The sequence below is a fragment of the Canis lupus genome, chromosome 15 (assembly GCF_011100685.1).
Source record: "Canis lupus familiaris isolate Mischka breed German Shepherd chromosome 15, alternate assembly UU_Cfam_GSD_1.0, whole genome shotgun sequence".
Lineage (NCBI taxonomy): Eukaryota > Metazoa > Chordata > Mammalia > Carnivora > Canidae > Canis > Canis lupus.
In genome coordinates this window covers 48,570,326-48,588,719 of record NC_049236.1, presented here as the reverse complement: position 1 = coordinate 48,588,719, position 18,394 = coordinate 48,570,326, and the positions used below count along the sequence as shown (strand labels likewise).

Sequence of the window (18,394 nt, the reverse complement as noted above, 5' to 3'; positions counted from 1 at the left end):
CGGTCAGGAGAACAAAAGGACTGGGAGGAGAACAAAGCAATAAAACTAATAGGGAGAGAGACTTTTTGGCTTTGAAAAAGGAAAATGGACAAAAACCTATTGAGGAAACGGGCAGCCTCAGGAAGAAATTCTAGGTGGCTGATGAAGAGATGAAAGCAGAGAGAAGGGGTGTGGTTCCCCTGAGTCTCACCTCCTGACTTTCATGCCCTTGTTTAGTCCCTTCTCTTGCTGCAAGGAGCTGACACGTGACTACTAAGCTCTTATGGAAATGATGGTGTCTTACTTCCAAGACTAGGTCACAGACAGGAGGGCTTCTCTCCTGCAGAGCACTTGCTCTGGGGAAACCCAGCTGCCATGCTCTGAGGCCAACTTATGGAGAGGCCCACATGGTGGAGACCTGATGCCTCCTGCCAACAGCCAGCACCAACCTGCCACTAAGTGAACAAGTCACTGTGGAAGAGGATCCTCCACTCCTGGCAGGACCTTCGGGTGACTATTGCCCTGGTGCACACCCTGACTATGACCTTGTCAACCATCTTAAAGCCAGAACCACCTAGTTAAAAGCTGCTCCTGAATTTCTGCCCCACAAGAACCGTGTAATAATTTTTATTGCTATTTTAAGCTGCTAAATTTTGAAATAATCTGTTACTAATAATCTGCCTTATAGAGTACTAATGGAGCTGGACTATATACAGAGGGCAGAAACAGAGACGAAGCATAGAGTCGGGAAGGTTATTCATAATAGAGAGAAAGCAGAGGAGGCAATAAAGTCTGGAGCCAGACTTCTCTAACTTTCTCCTTCCTTCTTATATACTGCTGCATGTTAATTTTTTTCTTTGTGAGTACTTCCCTCATGGGAACACTGAACCTGGAAATCCCAAAGCTTATGGCAAAAAAGAACAGCAAAGCTATTCTAAATGCTTTCTCTATATATTTTTTCTATATTTAATTAATCTCAACCCTCTGCACTAGGTCTTATGATTTTTTTTTTTTCTTTTTAACACATAAGGGTGATGTGACTTTCCCAAGATCATAGAGCTAGTGAGTAGCCAAGCCAAGATCAAATCCAGAAATTCTGGTTTCAGAGCTCATGCTTTTATTTTTTTAAAGATTTTATTTATTTATTTATTTATTTATTCATGAGACACACACACACACAGAGAAAGGCAGAGACATAGGCAGAGAAAAAAGCAGGCTCACTGGGAGGAGCCTGATGGAGAACTTGATTCCAGGATCCTGGGATCATGACCTGAGCCAAAGGCAAACCCTCAGCCACTGAGCCACCCAGGCACCCCAAGACAATGCTTTTAACCACTATACCTACCATCTTATGTCCTTCTCTGAATGGAGGCATCTGAGCACAAATGAGTTCTGGGCTTTGTTCTTTGACACTTTGTGTAACATACTATGAGGTACCACTTTTGTCTAATTTCTCTGGCTTGAGTGGATCAAAGAATTCTGTTGGTTTCTCTTAGCTTAACTGGTTCAGAATGAAACAGTCACAGAAAATTTTAATTATTAAAGAGCACTAAAGAAAAAGAAGAATGAGTCCAGAGATGCTACGTACCCAGCTGACACAGGTCTAGTACAACTTGGCATGAACTGGCCTTACTAAAAAGGCCTCTGGGCTCCCCAAGTTCTGACTGTAGTGGGCAGTCTGAGGTCAAGGTAAAACCTGGAGTGTCCTGAAGGCGGCTGGTTTCTAGCCTGCAGAACTGCCTCCTCCCCAGGTGACCATCACTACCCAGTGGTCTTGCCCTAGGAAAACCAGATTCCCTAAATCCATACAAAAGCAAAACCAAGTTCTAATACCTAGGGCCTAGGTTTTGGGGAAAAGAACCAATAGAGACCTCCTAAGTAGCCCTAGCAACTCATTTTATGAATTTTTGGTCGACTATATTGTTTTAATCATCTGTTTAACAGACTGGCATTGCTTTCACACTGTGTCCTTGGGAGTTAGTAATGGTGATAAGCATGGGCTCTGTTTTCAAATCCCATTATGCTACTATACTCATAAAGGAGCTTCCATGCCAGGCCGACCATGTAACATCATCTCATATCCAGGTACTCATATGCTTATTGAGCCTGGACTACACTGCCTTGTTTATATACTCAGTTCCATTGCTGGCCTCCAAAGAAAACCAAGAACCCTATCTCTCATGAACTTTGCCATTTTACTAAAGCTTTTTGCGGTTAGATATAAGTGTTGGGCACTTCTCTCTACTCTCCTTCATCCAGCCTCTCCCCAACCCCAGGACTGACTCTCCTTTTTCCTCTGGAGCACTGCCCGCCCCCCAATTCCATTTCTAACATCTCAACCCATTTTTACTCAGAGCATTTATGTATATCTAAACCCAGATATTCAGTATCTGGCAAGCCAGCCCCAGCACTCACCCTCCTAAAAGACTCACACAGCATAGCTTTTCCATCATAACCGTACAAGCTTCCTCCTGAGAGGTCTGTGCTGCACTCACTGAACCAGACCCACCAGTGAAGGGGGGAAGAGTCAGAGGCTAGAGACAGAGACCCAGAAAGGGTCAGAGATCCCACGTGGCCAATAAGACCCTGAACAAGTCACTTCACATCTCTGAACCTCATCTATAAAATGAAAGCTAACCACAGATCTGAGATGACTTTGTTTCACATTGTAGGTTTCACATAACTAGCAAAACCAAAAAATTATAATCAAAGTACAACTAACTCTCATCCTAACACTCCTTTCAGTTTTAGATTTAAAGACTTCTGATTGCTTGGTTGCCACCCTATTTCTTACATTCCCATCTTGCAAAAATTATTCACAAACTGATGACAGCTTTCCTTCCTCTCTTGGCTTTGGTCCAGTCTCTCAAAGAGCATGATCTTTTATTTTTTTTTTTAAGATTTTATTTATATATTCATGAGAGACACACACACAGAGAGAGAGAGGCAGAGACACAGGCAGAGGGAGAAGCGGGCTCCATGCAGGAAGCCTGACGTGGGACTCGATCCCGGGTTTCCAGGATCACACCCTGGGCTGAAGGCGGCACTAAACCGCTGAGCCACCTGGGCTGCCTGAGCATGATCTTTTATAAATGTGTATGAATGGAGCAGAAAGGCCTTCCTTAAAGAGTATTATGGGAAAAACTATGAATACCCTTCTTTTGTGGAGAGGTGGCTTGCTTCTGTATTTCTCATATCTTTTTCAATGAGCAAACAAAAAAGCCACAGACACTCTGTGGTCAGAGATTAAGCATCACAGTAGGACTCTGTTTTCATCTCTAGTTCTTCCAACATCCCCACCAAAACCCTAAAATGATTCCCAGAACTGGCACAAAGAGGGGAAAACTGTATTTGAATATCAGATTCTGCCTCCCTTTGACTTAACTTTACCTAATTCCCTATTAGGTAAAACCTAGATAGTTAAATAAATAAATAATCTAGCAAAAGCTGTGTCCTGGTACACAGACAGGAGTGTCAAGTCCTGCACATGCTGTCCTGGCTCGTTTGCTTGCTTTTGTCAATGCTGATTCTCTGGAAAAAGATTATCTATTCCCAAAGCCATTAAAGCATCTACCCAGGATAAATAGTTCCTGCCTATGAAAAACAGTCCTCCATTGTCAGACATTCCCTCTTAATTGATCTTAATAAGCCATTGTAAATGAAGGGGAAGAAAAAAGCAGAGCACTAACATGTAGTAATTATCTGTAATTCTCCATTTGTAATGTCACTGAATAGAGAAAATAATGCAAATGTGGACAGATGCTGACTGCAGCTTACACTGCCATCAAAATTAGGGTTATTTTGTACAGTAAGTAACATGACTAAGCTGCAGTAGGCTCAAAGGCAGGTCTTCATCCCCAAGACAATATCCAATACCACAGATTGCTGGGAGCAGTTACCAGATGCAGTTTCCATAAGGCATGACCCATGAGGATAGGCCCCAGTTTGGCATCGTGGCCTAGAAGTTGATCAGTGTGGCAGAGACTCATTTAGCTGCTAATGTTTAATGCAAAATACGGTAATTCTCTATTAGCTTTAAAGTGAGGAGAAGAAAAATAGACTCTCCTGCTTCCTAAGTAGGTTTTTTTTTTTTTTTTTTTGCCAATTTAAAAGAACTATAATCCTAGCATTTTAGAGGTTATTTAAAAACAAATGTTTTTATTAGACAGATGATAGAAGACCCAGAGGAGGTTTTACAGCTGTGAGTAAAGCCCACAGGCCTCAAGCTGGTGGAAGACAAAGTGAGTTTTGGATGGTAGGGGGTAGGGTCATGGAAAAGCTAGGTAGAAGCTAGACCGAGCAGTGGAAGGAGCAAAGGGAGGCTGAGTTCTAAGTCCTTGAGGGGAGAATGATAGAGACAGGCCCCAGAGGCAAGGACAGTGATAAATATGTGACGCATTAAAAGCCCGAGGGCACAACATTCTGACCTGGTGGTTCTAAGACCCTGGAACTAACAGACCAGGAGCTTCTGGTGCAGAGCAAGTCTCTCCTCTATCACCTCTGCCCCAGGGTAACCTTAGATGTATTATAATGCATTTGCATTGCGGGTACTGCCCTGCCCTGTGGACAAAAGCCACCTTGACAGTTCTGGTCACAAACTCCCTGTGGGAGGAGTCTTCCCAAAGATTGGACGCAGCCTCCACTAAAGACCACCCACCACACTGCACATACTCAAACCAGAAAGATTCAATAATACCCAATCCCAAAACAACCTAGGGGTGGGTTCCACCTTCCAGAACCTGCCCACTCTCCTACCTTGAGAGTGTACTTTCACCTTAATAAACTGCTTGGTGCTTGCTACTTTCTTCTGGCTGTCTTTATTCTGAGCACAGATCCCCGTGTGTATCTTTGCACGGGGAATCCAAAAACGAAGACCTCCCCATTCACACAGGGCAGGCTCTCTCACCAGTAACAGAAAGACCGCTACTCTTTATTTTTCTGATACTCTCATCTTCTATCTTGACCAGTAACCAACATTATTACTCTTCTTTACCTTTTTAGGTGTCAATGAGTAATCCTGAGCACTTATCCAGCAGCCTTGTGACGGATGCTGGGGTTACTAGACCATTTCCAATACACTCAGCATAATGAGAACAACTTTATCTAACGGCTCAGCAATAAAATTTATGTTTTTAAAATTCCATGAATTACCACTCCAGAAGTATAAGTGATCTCGTGAAAGTTTGTGTGCATGTGTGTGGGGTGGGTGTGCGCTCTGAGCATTAAACGGCACCAACTAATTAAGGCACAACAATTAAAAGGAACAATCTTGGGCTCACAGCTGCAGATGGGCTAGAAAGAATGATGGGAACAAAGGTTACCCACCAATAACGAAGACAGATGTGAATGAAATTCCAGGGAAGCAAGGGATTTAGGTACCTGCCAGAGGCCCTGCCTACCCTCGGGGACCTACCTTGGCGGGACCTGGCTGTGGCTAACTGGAAAGTTTGTGTGGGGTTCGCCCTAAGGTTAACAGTTACCAGCACTAGGAGCCACTTGCTTGTACTTTAACACATGATGAAACTGAAATTAGAAAAGAAGTGAATGAACTTGAATCATTTTTACTTTAGTTCTCTTGAAAGTAACTCAAATTAAAAATAATGCACCTCCTCACTGTCTATTTGAGGTGCAATAAACTGGGGGAGGGAGAGCTGAAAATACTTCATTGATTAGTGATTTTTAATTTGTATAACTTTTTTTTGTTTTTTTGACAGTTTAGAATTCCATTAAAATCATATTATAAACTGACCGAAGCGAGGTTAGTACCTCAAAAATGCCTGGTTCTTTTGATAAAGATAAAAAGCTTCCAGCACTTGGAGGTAGGTGAGAGCTATGTATGCTCTACTCCCAAACATACTACCCACCTCAGTCCAGTGTCTTGTCTGCCAATATACATAAGGAAGCAGACACAAAAACAGACAAGCTGTCCTTCTCCTGAAGGAATTCCTCTTTTTGATCTGCCACTTAGCATGAGAATCGTGCAGGTTCGTTTTGAATGTTCACGCAACATTCTCGGGGCAGGACAGACAAGCCATAGAGTCAGGTGGAGAATAATGAACCCTTCAAGTGGGGGGTCCATGATCCTCACCGCTCTGAGGGTACCAGGATGCTGCGCTCACAGGTTCTCATTCCTCACTCACCCAGGGGTGGTGGGGTTCTTACAATCCATTTTACTAATTGAAAAAGATAGTTCACATCTTTAGAGTCAAGAAAACCCCCTCAGACACAATATCTGAAGCATTTAGGCAACCAATTTTGGAGAATGTATTCCTAATGAAGACATTTCCAATGTCACCAAAATGCCAAGAGACTAAGTTAATTGGCACAGGCATAGCACTATATATACATCAGTATTCTTAGAGTACATTACCATGCAGATAATCTGATTGTTTCTACAAAAGGAAACTTTCACTCTTTAATCTCAATTATTTCCTGCTGTTTCACCAGGCGAATTTTCTCTTATCCATTTAAATTATTGAAAGCTACTAAATGAAATTAATGTTGAAGTTTTGCAAATTTGGTTTCATTCATCATTTTTCTTCCTCTGTATTACACAAAATATCTATTAAACAAAAAAGAGGTCTATTAAACCAACTGCTGATCATGTTAAGTTACTGTTTATATTTTTAGGGCATCACAGTCAAAACCTAAGATTCCTAAGATTTATTTCTAACTTCTCACCCAAATGAACATGTCTTTTTGTGTTAACTACATATGTGCATGAGTACCATACTAGTATTTTGTCCTGTTTTAGACTTTCGCAAAGTCAAATTAGGTCAGTAGTATTAAAATCAGGATTCAAATTGAAATTTTTAGAAGATTTATAGTGTTCACCAAGGCTTTCCCATTGCAAATCATTTTAATAATGGGAAAACTGCTACTTGTTTTACTTTACCCCAATATGTTCAACCCTAACCACCACCTTATCCTCCTGTTTTAGAGATGGGAACACTTGAGCTCAGAAGAGTTAAGTGAACTGACCCAGATTACAAAATGAAAAAGGATACAGGATTCAAAGGCAGGTCTTCCCAGCTCCAAGTCCTAAACTCTTTCCTTTTTCATTTGTAATTGCACCCAAACCCTTGGACGAATTAAACTACCAAACTATGCATCTCAAAATAACAAAATCACACAAACATGCCATATATCCTATTTCATACCTTTAATCCTCTGAAACTTCCTGGGCTAGTTGGAGAAGAACTAGAGGATTTCGTTGATTTAGGAGTTGACAGCTGGCTGCTGGGAGTTCCATTAACTGACCAGGGGCAGAGACAACAAAGGAGACAGAGGTCATTAAAACCCCAAAACAATCAGATTGTGCAAAAACACTAAGCACATGCACGACATAGTTCCAATGAAGCTTTGATTCATTTAAAGCTCAAAGCAGATGGCAAATCAGTGAAAGGCCAAAATAATGTGTCTCCTTGCATTACAAAGTACCAGACAAATAAAGGAGTGAAACTAGAATTGTTTTTCAGTAATAGTTTTCCAACAATGACATAAACAAATATATAAGACATTATGGTAGAGATGTGAATGAGAATTTGTCCATACAGCCCACCTGGCAACAAGGGCAGAGAAATGAAACGGCTGGTATGTTTGCAGTCCTTTATTATGAAGCTGTAACTTCCAATATCCACTCTCTCGGTATATACCAACCTTCACCCAGAAGTCCTACAGCTCTCCCAAATCAATTTCACCATAATCCAAACATATTTTCTAAGTATATTCTTAATGGAAAGGGAAAATTACTGCTCATTTTTCTTGCAACACCTGCTTATCTGTTTGAAGGCCATAAAGACACTCTTCAACTTTCTTTTAATCTAGTCCTTTTTATTTCCTTCTATTTTCTTGTCTTCACAGTTTAATTTCTCCCATTTTTTTTTTAAGCAAATCTTGATTTTTTAAAATAGAATCCCTTCCAAACTTCTACACACTTCCTAGGTTGAAGGCTCAATTCAGAGCATAGCTAGGAAAAGTATGACCACTGTTGTATAGAAGGAAAGGTAAATTTGCGGGTTTTATTTGAGAGAATGCTGGTCAAACACTTCAGCATGACTCATGCTTATTCCTAATTGGATCATCTGAATCTGTTTCTGCTGTAATTTCACAAGCTTGTTAATTAACACTTAGGACTTATAGTTGTTTTGCTAAAACGTATTTGCAATCCCTTTTATCACTAATCTTCGATGCTTTACCCAAAGATGAAAACTGTCACTCTTATCTATGGAAAGAAAAGCAAAGTCCATCTTTTTCTTTTCTTTTTAAATATGAGGAAGTAGACAACTATTATTTTAAATGAAGCTAATCAATATAAAAGCAAAATGCAGAGGTAAAAGTCCCAAATGGGTGACTCAAAAATGTGAGCACCAGTCCTTGAGTGGAGGCAAAAGTCCTCAATCAAGAAGTATTTGTGATTAGATGAATCATCTATAAACCGGGATATTTGGGACTATAAAGTCATGCTTATTTATTGCATTACTCATTTTAAATTGGGTAAGGATGAAAACATTTTCTAGTCACTTTTAACTTACCAAACTTTAATTTTTCTAATTTAAAACCACTCATGCATAAACAATGATCAGTTACCTATAATTTCTCAACAAATGTATGTGCATATTTAGAGCACGAGTACAAGGCAAGGAACTGTGCAATTAGAAACTGTTTAGAATATTCAACAGTCCTGATTATTTCTCAATTAAGTTACATTTCGATGTTTCTTTTAAAAATTCTCTTTAGATAAAGGGAATTGGTGGCAGGAATTCACATAAAATAGAAGTTATTATGGGCAATGAACTAGTCAAACTGCTGTGAGCTGAGGCTGAATTTTTTCCTTTTTTTTTTTTTTTTTGGCTTATTCCATACAGAAACCTGTATAGGTCACCAGTCTCTGTAAGTGTTGTTGGCGTTCACAGATGTTCAGACACTACACTGATATCAGAGGCTACCTTGGAATAGTGACAGGAGAAAAATCAATTCTTGCAAATGGTGATCCTGACAGAAGACACAACTCCCTGAAAACACATCCCCTCCTAAACATAGTTTCTTCACAAAACTCACTGCTAGGGATTTTACTGCTGTCAGCAATGACATGTCCATATTTTCCTCCAAATAATCTCCGCCTAAAGGGATACAAAGTCACATTTGGGCTTCTAAGTTCCCCAGAGCATTTGGAAAATTGTTTTTTAAAAAAAAGTTAGTTCCTTAATGAGTAGTCCTTAATTTCATTTATTTGCACATTTCTCCAGAGTCATAGGCAGGGTAAGTGGGACCAAGGACCGTCTCACACTGAGTCAGCTCCTCTCAAACTGCTGCCACCAACTGGTAGGTGTGCAATAACCAGCCAGCACCTTTGTCATGCTACTACTATTCCTTCACCACCCCCTGATTTTCTCTCCCAAAATAAGGCTATTCTCCATTCCTCCCCTCAACTGTAATGTAAGAAATAAACTTGGGGCTTGTTTGCTTGTTTATTCTGAATATTTTCTATCTTGGCAGACTCTGAAAGATTCACAAGCTAGAAACCTAAAGGGAGAATTTTTAGGACTCAAATTATGGTAACATTTACCTGCTCATGTCATCCAGCTGAATTTCTATGTGTTCATTACACACTATTTAGCTCTTTGGATAGAGTTTTGTTGAGGAATTCAGTTAACCAGAAGGCCATTAATGGGCGCATTTCTTTCCCAAGACTGAAAAAGTATAATGTTACATCTACACACAGTTACTAGCTCTGTTTGAAATTCCACTTTGTCCCACAGAATGTTCTAAATGTTAACAGGTATGCCACAGCTAGAGGTCTGTAAAAGAGCATTGTACTTGTGGGTACAAGTGGCTTTTAATAATACATATTTCTCAGTTTTCTATAACTGCATGATGTGGTGAACATACTTTTGAGTTTAATCTCTCATAAAGAAGCTGTTAGCCCCCTGAAACATGATTTAAACATCTCAGAACTTTTACTTACAAGTTTAAGATCTGCTCTACTATCTCAAATGCAAATATGCTACCGAAATATTAAGATTTCTTGAATCAATTTTTAAGCATTCAAAAATTCAATTTAAAAAGATTTGAATAAATATATATACAAACATAATGGTGTGCAAGACAAATGTGGCTATGAAACATACTTTTAGTTCAGTATATATTGGATTCATTATAATATCTCATTTTTTAATCACTCTCCTCACTTCCATTTATTTTACTGATATGATAAACACATGTAAACCTATGGCTAAAATGAAAGTTAAGAACCTGACAAAAATCTACATTTACTATTGGATAAGCTCAGGTAATTGTATTTATGCAAATTTCATGTTATATTAGCTTTCCTAGTGTTTGAGATACTTTATAGAAAGCATGATTTGAAATAAGCTTCATAGCACAGAGATGATTTCAGTTAAAAAATATTCATACTATCAATATTTTTAGAAAGAGTGTTGGGCCTATTAGCTGTAGGGTGGGGAAGAAGGTAAAAAACAGAAGGGGAGGAAGGTAAGACAGAAAAGTTTAATTCTATGGCTATTTTCATATCACCAATGAACTTTAGCCTTTGTCAATAACAGAATATTTTCCAAAATTAACTCCAAGATAGACCTCTTTGAGGTGGTATGCCTCCTTGATCACTTCGTACAGAGAGGCAATCGGCAATCTTCTGACAGTGACTGGTTCTCTGATAAAGAAAGGAGGCTGAGGCATCCTGTGCACCATGGAGCCCTCCACAGCGCACAGATGTACCCCGGTACAAGCCAGATACGTTCATGGAAATGGAGCAAAAGGAAACAGAAATGTGGCAAAAGACAAAAACAAAAACCCAGCAGAGCGACAAAGCCATCCTAATCATGGCTCACCTGGGGATCTGGTTGCAGAGTAGGCACTGGAGTGGTGGCCACCCCTCTTTACTGTGCACATTCAGTGAATACAAAGAGGAGACAGTAAGGAGAGCAGTTATTCAGCAGGTCGGAATACGTATACAAAAAAAGGGTAAACAATTCGACCTAAGGAAAGTGGGGTGAGGGGTGAGTGCTGAAGGGGAAGCAGTGAAAAGTACAATGTCCAAAAAACTCAGCCTTTTATAGGGTCTGATGCTTGAAACAGTTTTTATTGATACTACTTTTACATGTTCTAGATTTCCTACATGTAAAATCATGGTTTTTCACAATCCTTTCCTTAGTAGGAAGGGGTATCAGCAAAATTACTTATAGTTACTATAAACGAACCTTATAGAAATAACACATCAAGATATTTATAGATGTTTTTAGCTTTTCAAAAGGTGTCCCCCAAACAGTCAAAGTGATGACAAATCTGCAGGGCTACAACCTGAAAAAAACTTAATTACAGGTAAGTCAGACCTTAAATAAGCACTAATTTCCGATAATAATCACTACAACTATTAAATTGCTTAAAGAAGGAAAAGCCTGTGAAACTTATCAAGTAAATCCATTCTGTGTCACATGTGTATATGTATGTTTTAAACCTGTAAGAGAAGAACATCCACAATCAAATAGCACAAAGTTAAAAATACAGTACGCTGTGGTCCAAATATGAAACACTTCTACTTATGTACCAGAAAATTCTAGGTGTTGACTGTTCTTGAGAAAATGTGTCAGAATAAAACAAGTGTCTCAGCAGATTTATAACAACTTTGAGAAACAGGCTTAAATTTTTTATTTTAAAAATCATGTCATTTACATGTTTTAGAACCTGGCTGCATATATAAACATGGGAAAGGCTACTAGTTATAATAATTAAAGAAACTGAAGGAGAACGACTAACTACCTGAAGCTGGTGATTTGCTGCGTCGGGAGGGCCCAGGGCTTTTAGATCCAGAATACTTAACAGCTGAGGACCGAGAATAAGATGACTTCAAGACACGACATTCTAGAAAGGAAGGAAAGGGTATTAATGGAATCTAGTTTAAATACTAATCAAGGGAAGATTAAATGTGAATCTAGTTTCCTGCCTAGAACGATTACCTGATCATTTTCTGTTATTGTTAAACAACTTTAACACACAAAGCAACTGTCCCAAAAGTACACCTGAGGTTTATCCTTCTTAGTCGTTAGACTAGGCATCTTGCAGACCATCTCATTGTTCTAGTGAAGTTCCTACGGAACACAGAAATCCCCATGTCCTAACTTGATCACACACACATAGAGCCTAATCTAAACATAGGCAACTTCCTTTTTTAGTCAGTATTGATAGCAAAAGGCTACAATTTTTTTCTCTCCAAACTGTCTGATAATCTTATTTTGAAAGGGTATGGGACTCTTTACTGTCTTATTTTCCACTTTCCCTAAGTATGGAGCATCAAAAAGGAGGAAGCTAGCTTTAAACAATAACTTTGTTTTTTCCATAAATCACTAAATAGAACAGCATTTAGATAATTCAAACTAATTGCAGCTAAAATAATCACTGCTAATTTGAATAATTAAGAACGTGGGTTTTGGAATCATGAAGATTTTGAACGAATCATGGATTTGATTTTGTTAACTGTTAACCGGGGGGCCCTCAGGTTCTAAGCCTCAGTTATCTTCTCTATGAAATTGGGTTGAGAATAAAATCTGTTTCGTAGGCTTGTTATAAAGATTAAATTAGATAACATATTGTCTGTCATTTACGTTAAAATACTTCAATTTATGCAGTAAGATTACAATGTGGATTGGTTTTAATCTATTCCTCAGGGGAATAAATTAACATGTGAAGTCCACTAATCAGGACAATACACACCAGGGGGGCTAGTTAGCATTTGAAAGACCCTAATCAAAATCTTATGTGGAAGGGGCTGTAGCAACCTCAGTTTTAGTTAATTAGCATCGTGGATGTTAAACAGGAGTAGGAGTGTGAGTGTGTGTGTGTGTGTGTGTGTGTGTGTGTGTAGAAACAATCGTAAAGGCACGGCCACTCTTTCATAAGCACAAGTATAAATCTAGAGAACCAACAACTAGAGCTTAGTTTTAGGGCTCAGTCAGTCCTGAAGCCAGTTCTTGAAGGAGGATTCTGTTACTTGGCTAAAATGCGTTTAGCATTTTAATGACTCTTTAATGCAAGATGTCAGAATCTTAAAAGGATAGAAAGTTAGGACTTTGTTAAGATTAAAAGACAAGTTAAATAACCAGTTAGAAACACAACTTTTCCTCTGAATAAATAACAACAGTGGCAGAATTAGGTCTAATTCTATGACCTGCTGGTGGTGGTATGAAAACGTTCCCAACAACAATAACGAGAGCAATAGCACATACAACAGGCACTCTTCTAACAGCTTTATATGTATATTGACTCATTTAATCCTCACAAAATCTTATGATTTTGAAAAAGCCAAATATCCCCAGTTTGCAGAAGGTTAATAATTGGCAACTGAGAGGGAAGAGATCAGTAGCCTTCATCCACCTTTCACTCTTGGAGCCCATCAATAGCTAACAACAAAAACCAGGAATGATAAAACTAGCTTATGTAAGTTTACAACATACACGTAAAACATGGAGTACATACATAGTATGTGCTCAATAAACATTTTGTTTTTGTTAGCCAAATTAATGTTACAACCTAGGAGATAGCATCATGTTTCAGTGTCTCCACTTTCAAATCTACTAATATTGATTGACATCAAAGGAATATTATGAAATATTCCTTCATAAAGGAATATTTATGAAGCTAAAATCAAGAGAGATGTCAAATACAGATGATAATGTAAATGTACATTTCAGTCAACCTCCAGTATCCATGAGAACAGGGGAGAGCATCAGCACACATGATACAAAAGGACATTCTCTGCAATCCTTTCCAGTAGTATAACCAGTTTAAAGCAGGGCTAGCCCAAAGAACATAAAATGGTACAGAAACCCTCAATGAAATTTGGCAGCAGTGAAAAAAATGAAACAAAATGAAAAGTACAGATAAGCGAGCCCTAAGCACAAAGAAGATAAATCATCCCCAGGATAACTGACATAGTATGACAGAGAAGAATTATACAAAGAAGGTTGGTACCACAAAATATCTCATCTTGAATTTTAACATGTTTCTGGATCACAGTATTCATTTCATGACATGTTTCTCTAGTTCTGGACAGTCAGAATCACTACAACTGGAAAGGGTCTACTGTCAGGCTAATTTTGAAAAGCCAACTTTCCTCATTCACGAAATAAAAGAGTGTACATCACTCTCCTATGTGAAATGTTATGTCTGTATATGGATTTTACCACAATTGAGGAGGAAGTTGACTTTACTATCAGCTAAAATAATCACTATTACTACGATAAGTTTAAATTAATTCAAGACAAAGAGTAAAGCCATTTTCCCAGAATCAGTAACACTTGAAATCACTGCGGTAATTGCTAAAAAGTTGAAAACTCCATACATCGGAGAAAGGGATTTTTCTTATTCCATCAATGAAAAAAGCTTTATTTTTTTCCTGCACATATGAACAAGGCATGTTGGTTTCTTTTTTAAAGCTGCTAACAATGAGGTAAAAAGAAATCTAAGGCAAATGCTATTAACAATTTAGTTATTATCATTTTATCTATCTCATTATGCACACAGAAAATGTATAACTAACCATTTCAGATTCAATAAAACCCATATATTTAAGGTGGCACAGCCAGCCACTGTTCTGAAACAGGGCAGGAAATGCACTTCAGAGGCAACACAATGCAGTAAAAACATAACTTGTTTTAGTCTAAAAATGAAAGTTATTTGAATTAGGTTGTTTTTAACAGCTAGGCCAATGTTTTCATTTTATTTTCTGCCTTCATTAGTTCAAAAAGAGTACCACCAATGTCATCCTTTCTTCAACAGGCCAGACCACTTAACATTGCCAACTGACGAAGCCCCAAGCCTCTGCTTCAGGGGTATTATCAAGATGGTCAAAAAACTGCCTTACCACTGTGATCCAGGACAAAGTCATCTTGGGCATAACGAAATTTTTCAGGTCCACAAGCAATAAAAACATCATCATCACCAAAAAAGTCTTGCAGACAAGTAACCTAAAGAGAAAAAAAAATTCACATCTAAGAGATAAATTAAAAATGTTAGAATTAGAAACATTATAAGTGAAATAAAAAGTCAACAAAATTCATTATATTTGCAAGCCTCACCTATAATACTGTATTGGAATGAAAAGTAATTTAATATCACACTACATTTCCAAGCACTCTACTCTTCACAAAGGACTTCCACACACTTTTCCCTGACCTGAGAACAACAGAATAAGGAGTTCATAGCTGGCATCAATATTTCTGTTCCTAAACAGAGTTGAGGACATATACGCAAGGTAGAGTGATGTTTTCCATGACCCCCAATTAATGGGTGGCAGGGCTGAGGCTGATGGAGGTCTCTGCTCTCAGTCTAATTTCATTTCTAACCTTCCTCACTCTCCCCCTTCCCAGCTGGGCCACCCTGGACATGACTTTCTGTACCTCTGGTACAGTACGCCTTAGGTTGCTTTGGGGGATAATATATGAAAACTGCTTGGAATAGTGCTGGGCATCTAAGGGCTCAATGTATCAACACTCATCTCCATCAACATTATCGTTAAGATCAGAGGAAGTTTCGGGGCCCTTCCAAAGACCTGTACCTAAATGTATAGTCTCAATCTCATATTCCTTTTTCAGCCCTTCCCCCCAATCTACCAACACACATACTGTATCAGTTTCAGATTGCACAGAAACTGGACCCACTGCAGCAATCACATTCATCCACTCATCCCAGTGATTATGAGAAATATCCTCCTGGATTTTGTACACTTTTCCCCATTTTTCAATTGGCTATATGATTTCCTCTTTTTTTAAAATACTCTTTTCCTAATAATAAAGTTTTAAGAAATCACTCCTCTAGTACTTAGGAGGATTTGAGCAAGGAAATATTGGTATTTTGACTAGGGAATAAATGCCAAACAATTAAGTTGATTATATGGAATAAAAGTATTTAACACATATAAGGACTATAATAGATTTTAAGTTTTTTTTTTTTTTCCTGCAGCAGTTCAATTTAGATCTTCCTAATCAATCTTCTAATGATTCCACCTGTCAATAGAAGTTTGGATTTCCAAACATTGTATCCATAAGATGTTTTCCATCCTTTGATTCAGATTCTAGCTCATAAACATATATTTGGTTAAATAGTTAACCAAATTATATAACTATCAAATAGGTTCAGATTTGCCCCAAACACTCTCAAGGAATGGTAGGTATAAAATGAACGAGTGACACAACTGATTTAAACAAACATGTATTTTGACTCAGGACCCTGACATACCTCACAAAATAGTAAACAACTCTTGTCTCCACTTAATTCAACAAATTTGTACTGAGCATTTATTATGTGCCAGGCACCATTCTAGGTGCTATAGAAATATTAGCAAAGAAATTTTAAAAAAGAAACAAAAACCCCTACCTTTACAGAGCAATTGTGAAAAGCAGCACAATAAAAATGTGTAAGTAAATATAAAAAGGTGGTAAGTGCTATGGAGAAAGATAAAGCAAAGACAAGAATAGTGAATGTGTAGAATGGGTGGTCAGAGGATGCCTCATGCAAAGGTGACATTTGAACAAAACTTTAATAGAGATCAAGGAACAAGCATGTGGGGAAAGTGTTCTAGGCAGAAAGCACAGAATATGGGAAAACCCTGTGAAGAGATCAGGCTGGGCATGTTCTTGAAAAAACAGTCCTGGAATACAGTAAAAGAGGGGGAAGAATGGATGATACACGGAAGGGGAGGTAGAGCAGATGACATAGGGCCCTGTCAGCCATTGGTAAGGACGTGGGCTTTACTCTGAGATGGAAAACCAGTAGAGGCTTCAGAGCAGAAGACCATCACAGTGTGACTTCCCTTTTAACAGGATCACATATGCTCAGATTAGACTGGAAAGGGACAAGGATGGAAAGCATCGTTAAAGGCTATTGCTAATCGGGCAAGAGGTTAGAGTGGTTTGTGCAAAGGTGTTGGGAGTAGAAGTAGTGAGAGGGGGCTACACCACTCCTTTGGATATGGGAATATGAAAGGAGAGAGAAGACTATGATGGCTCAGGGGTTTGGGTTTGAGCCACTAAGGGGATGATGTCATTAACTCTGACAGGAGAAAATATAAGATAATGGACAAGTTTAGTGGTAGAAAGGGGCTCATAAGTTCAGATTTGGAACATTAACTGTGAAATGCCTATTAAACCCCCAGGTGGAGGTGCTGGATGGAAAGTTGGACACCGACAAATCTGAATGTCACAGGAGAGATCTGGGCAAGAGACGGAAATTCGGGACTCCCCAGCATATGGATGATATTTAAAATCTTGAGATGAATTATGGCAATGAATGCACATAAGGAAAAGATCTAAAGCCTGAATTCTGAAGCACAGTAACATTACAAAGTCAAGCTGAAAAAGAAAAACCAGCAAAGAAGATTGAGAAGGAGCAGCCAGTACAGAAGGAAGAAAAACAAAAGTTTGTAGCACACTGGAAACCAAGCTAAGAAATGGTTTCAAGGAGGAGGGAGGAGAGAGCAATCACCTGGGTCAGTGTTACCAACAGAGTAAGATTAATATTGAGGAGTAACCATTGAATCAACAACACAGAGATTAGTGGGATCTTAAAGATGAAAATAGTTTTAATGGAGTGGTTGAAGAGACTGTCTAATCAGAGAGCTTTAATAGAGGATAGCAGAAGAACTGGAGACACGAGTATAGACAACTCTTTCAAGGAGCTTTGACTGAAAAGGTAGAGCATAGGACTGGGAAAATGGCAGGAGGAGGAAATGGAGGGACGCCTGCGTGGCTCAGAGGTTGAGCACCTGCCTTTGGTTCAGGTTGTGATCCCAGGATCTTGGGATCGAGTCCTGCATCAGGTTCCCGGCAGGGAGCCCGCATCTCTCTCTGCCTGAGTCTCTGCCTCTCTATGTGTGTCTCTCATGAATAAATCATGTTTTTTTTTTTTTTTTTTTTAAGGAAGAAATGGAGTCCGTGGTGAGCTGAACCTATTTTTTAAAGATGAGAGAACAAAACACATTACTATGCTATTGAAATGATCGAGTAGGGAAAAAATGGTGATGCAAGGAAGATAGGGGAGACCTGCTGGAGCTGTGTCCCTCTGTAAGAGAGAGGAGATAGGAACAGAGTGCAGGAGGAGGGACTGACCTCATGTGAGACTATGGTCAGTCTCCCCCAGTAAGGGAACCTCGGCAGAAGCTGCTAGATGGGAACACATAGTGGTGGGGCTGCTGGACGTTTTCGGATTACTTCTTACTTCACTGAGAAAATGGAAACAAAGTCATCAACTGAGAGAAAGGCTGGGAGAGGAGGTATAGCAGGTTAAAGGAGGAAGAAAAGATAAAAAATTGCAATCTGGGATTGTGGGGAGTTACTCATTACTAGTTTAATGAATACCTGTTGCCTCCACTCCAAAAGGAAAGGAACAGGTCTGACTTGGTCAT

At 39.0% G+C, this 18,394-nt stretch overlaps 1 protein-coding gene across 8 annotated transcripts in view; it reads right to left on the bottom strand.

Moving 5' to 3' along the window:
- Positions 1 to 18,394, bottom strand: part of DCLK2 (doublecortin like kinase 2) — a 246,910-nt gene that overhangs the window by 139,855 nt on the left and 88,661 nt on the right. For all 8 annotated transcript variants that reach the window (XM_038558994.1, XM_038558996.1, XM_038558995.1 and 5 more), the window contains exons 3-6: positions 14,858 to 14,960; positions 11,758 to 11,859; positions 10,830 to 10,880; positions 7,140 to 7,234 (exon numbers count right to left, since the gene is read on the bottom strand). In XM_038558994.1, coding sequence (XP_038414922.1) covers positions 7,140 to 7,234; positions 10,830 to 10,880; positions 11,758 to 11,859; positions 14,858 to 14,960 — 351 coding nt within the window. The remainder of the gene's footprint in view (positions 1 to 7,139; positions 7,235 to 10,829; positions 10,881 to 11,757; positions 11,860 to 14,857; positions 14,961 to 18,394) is intronic.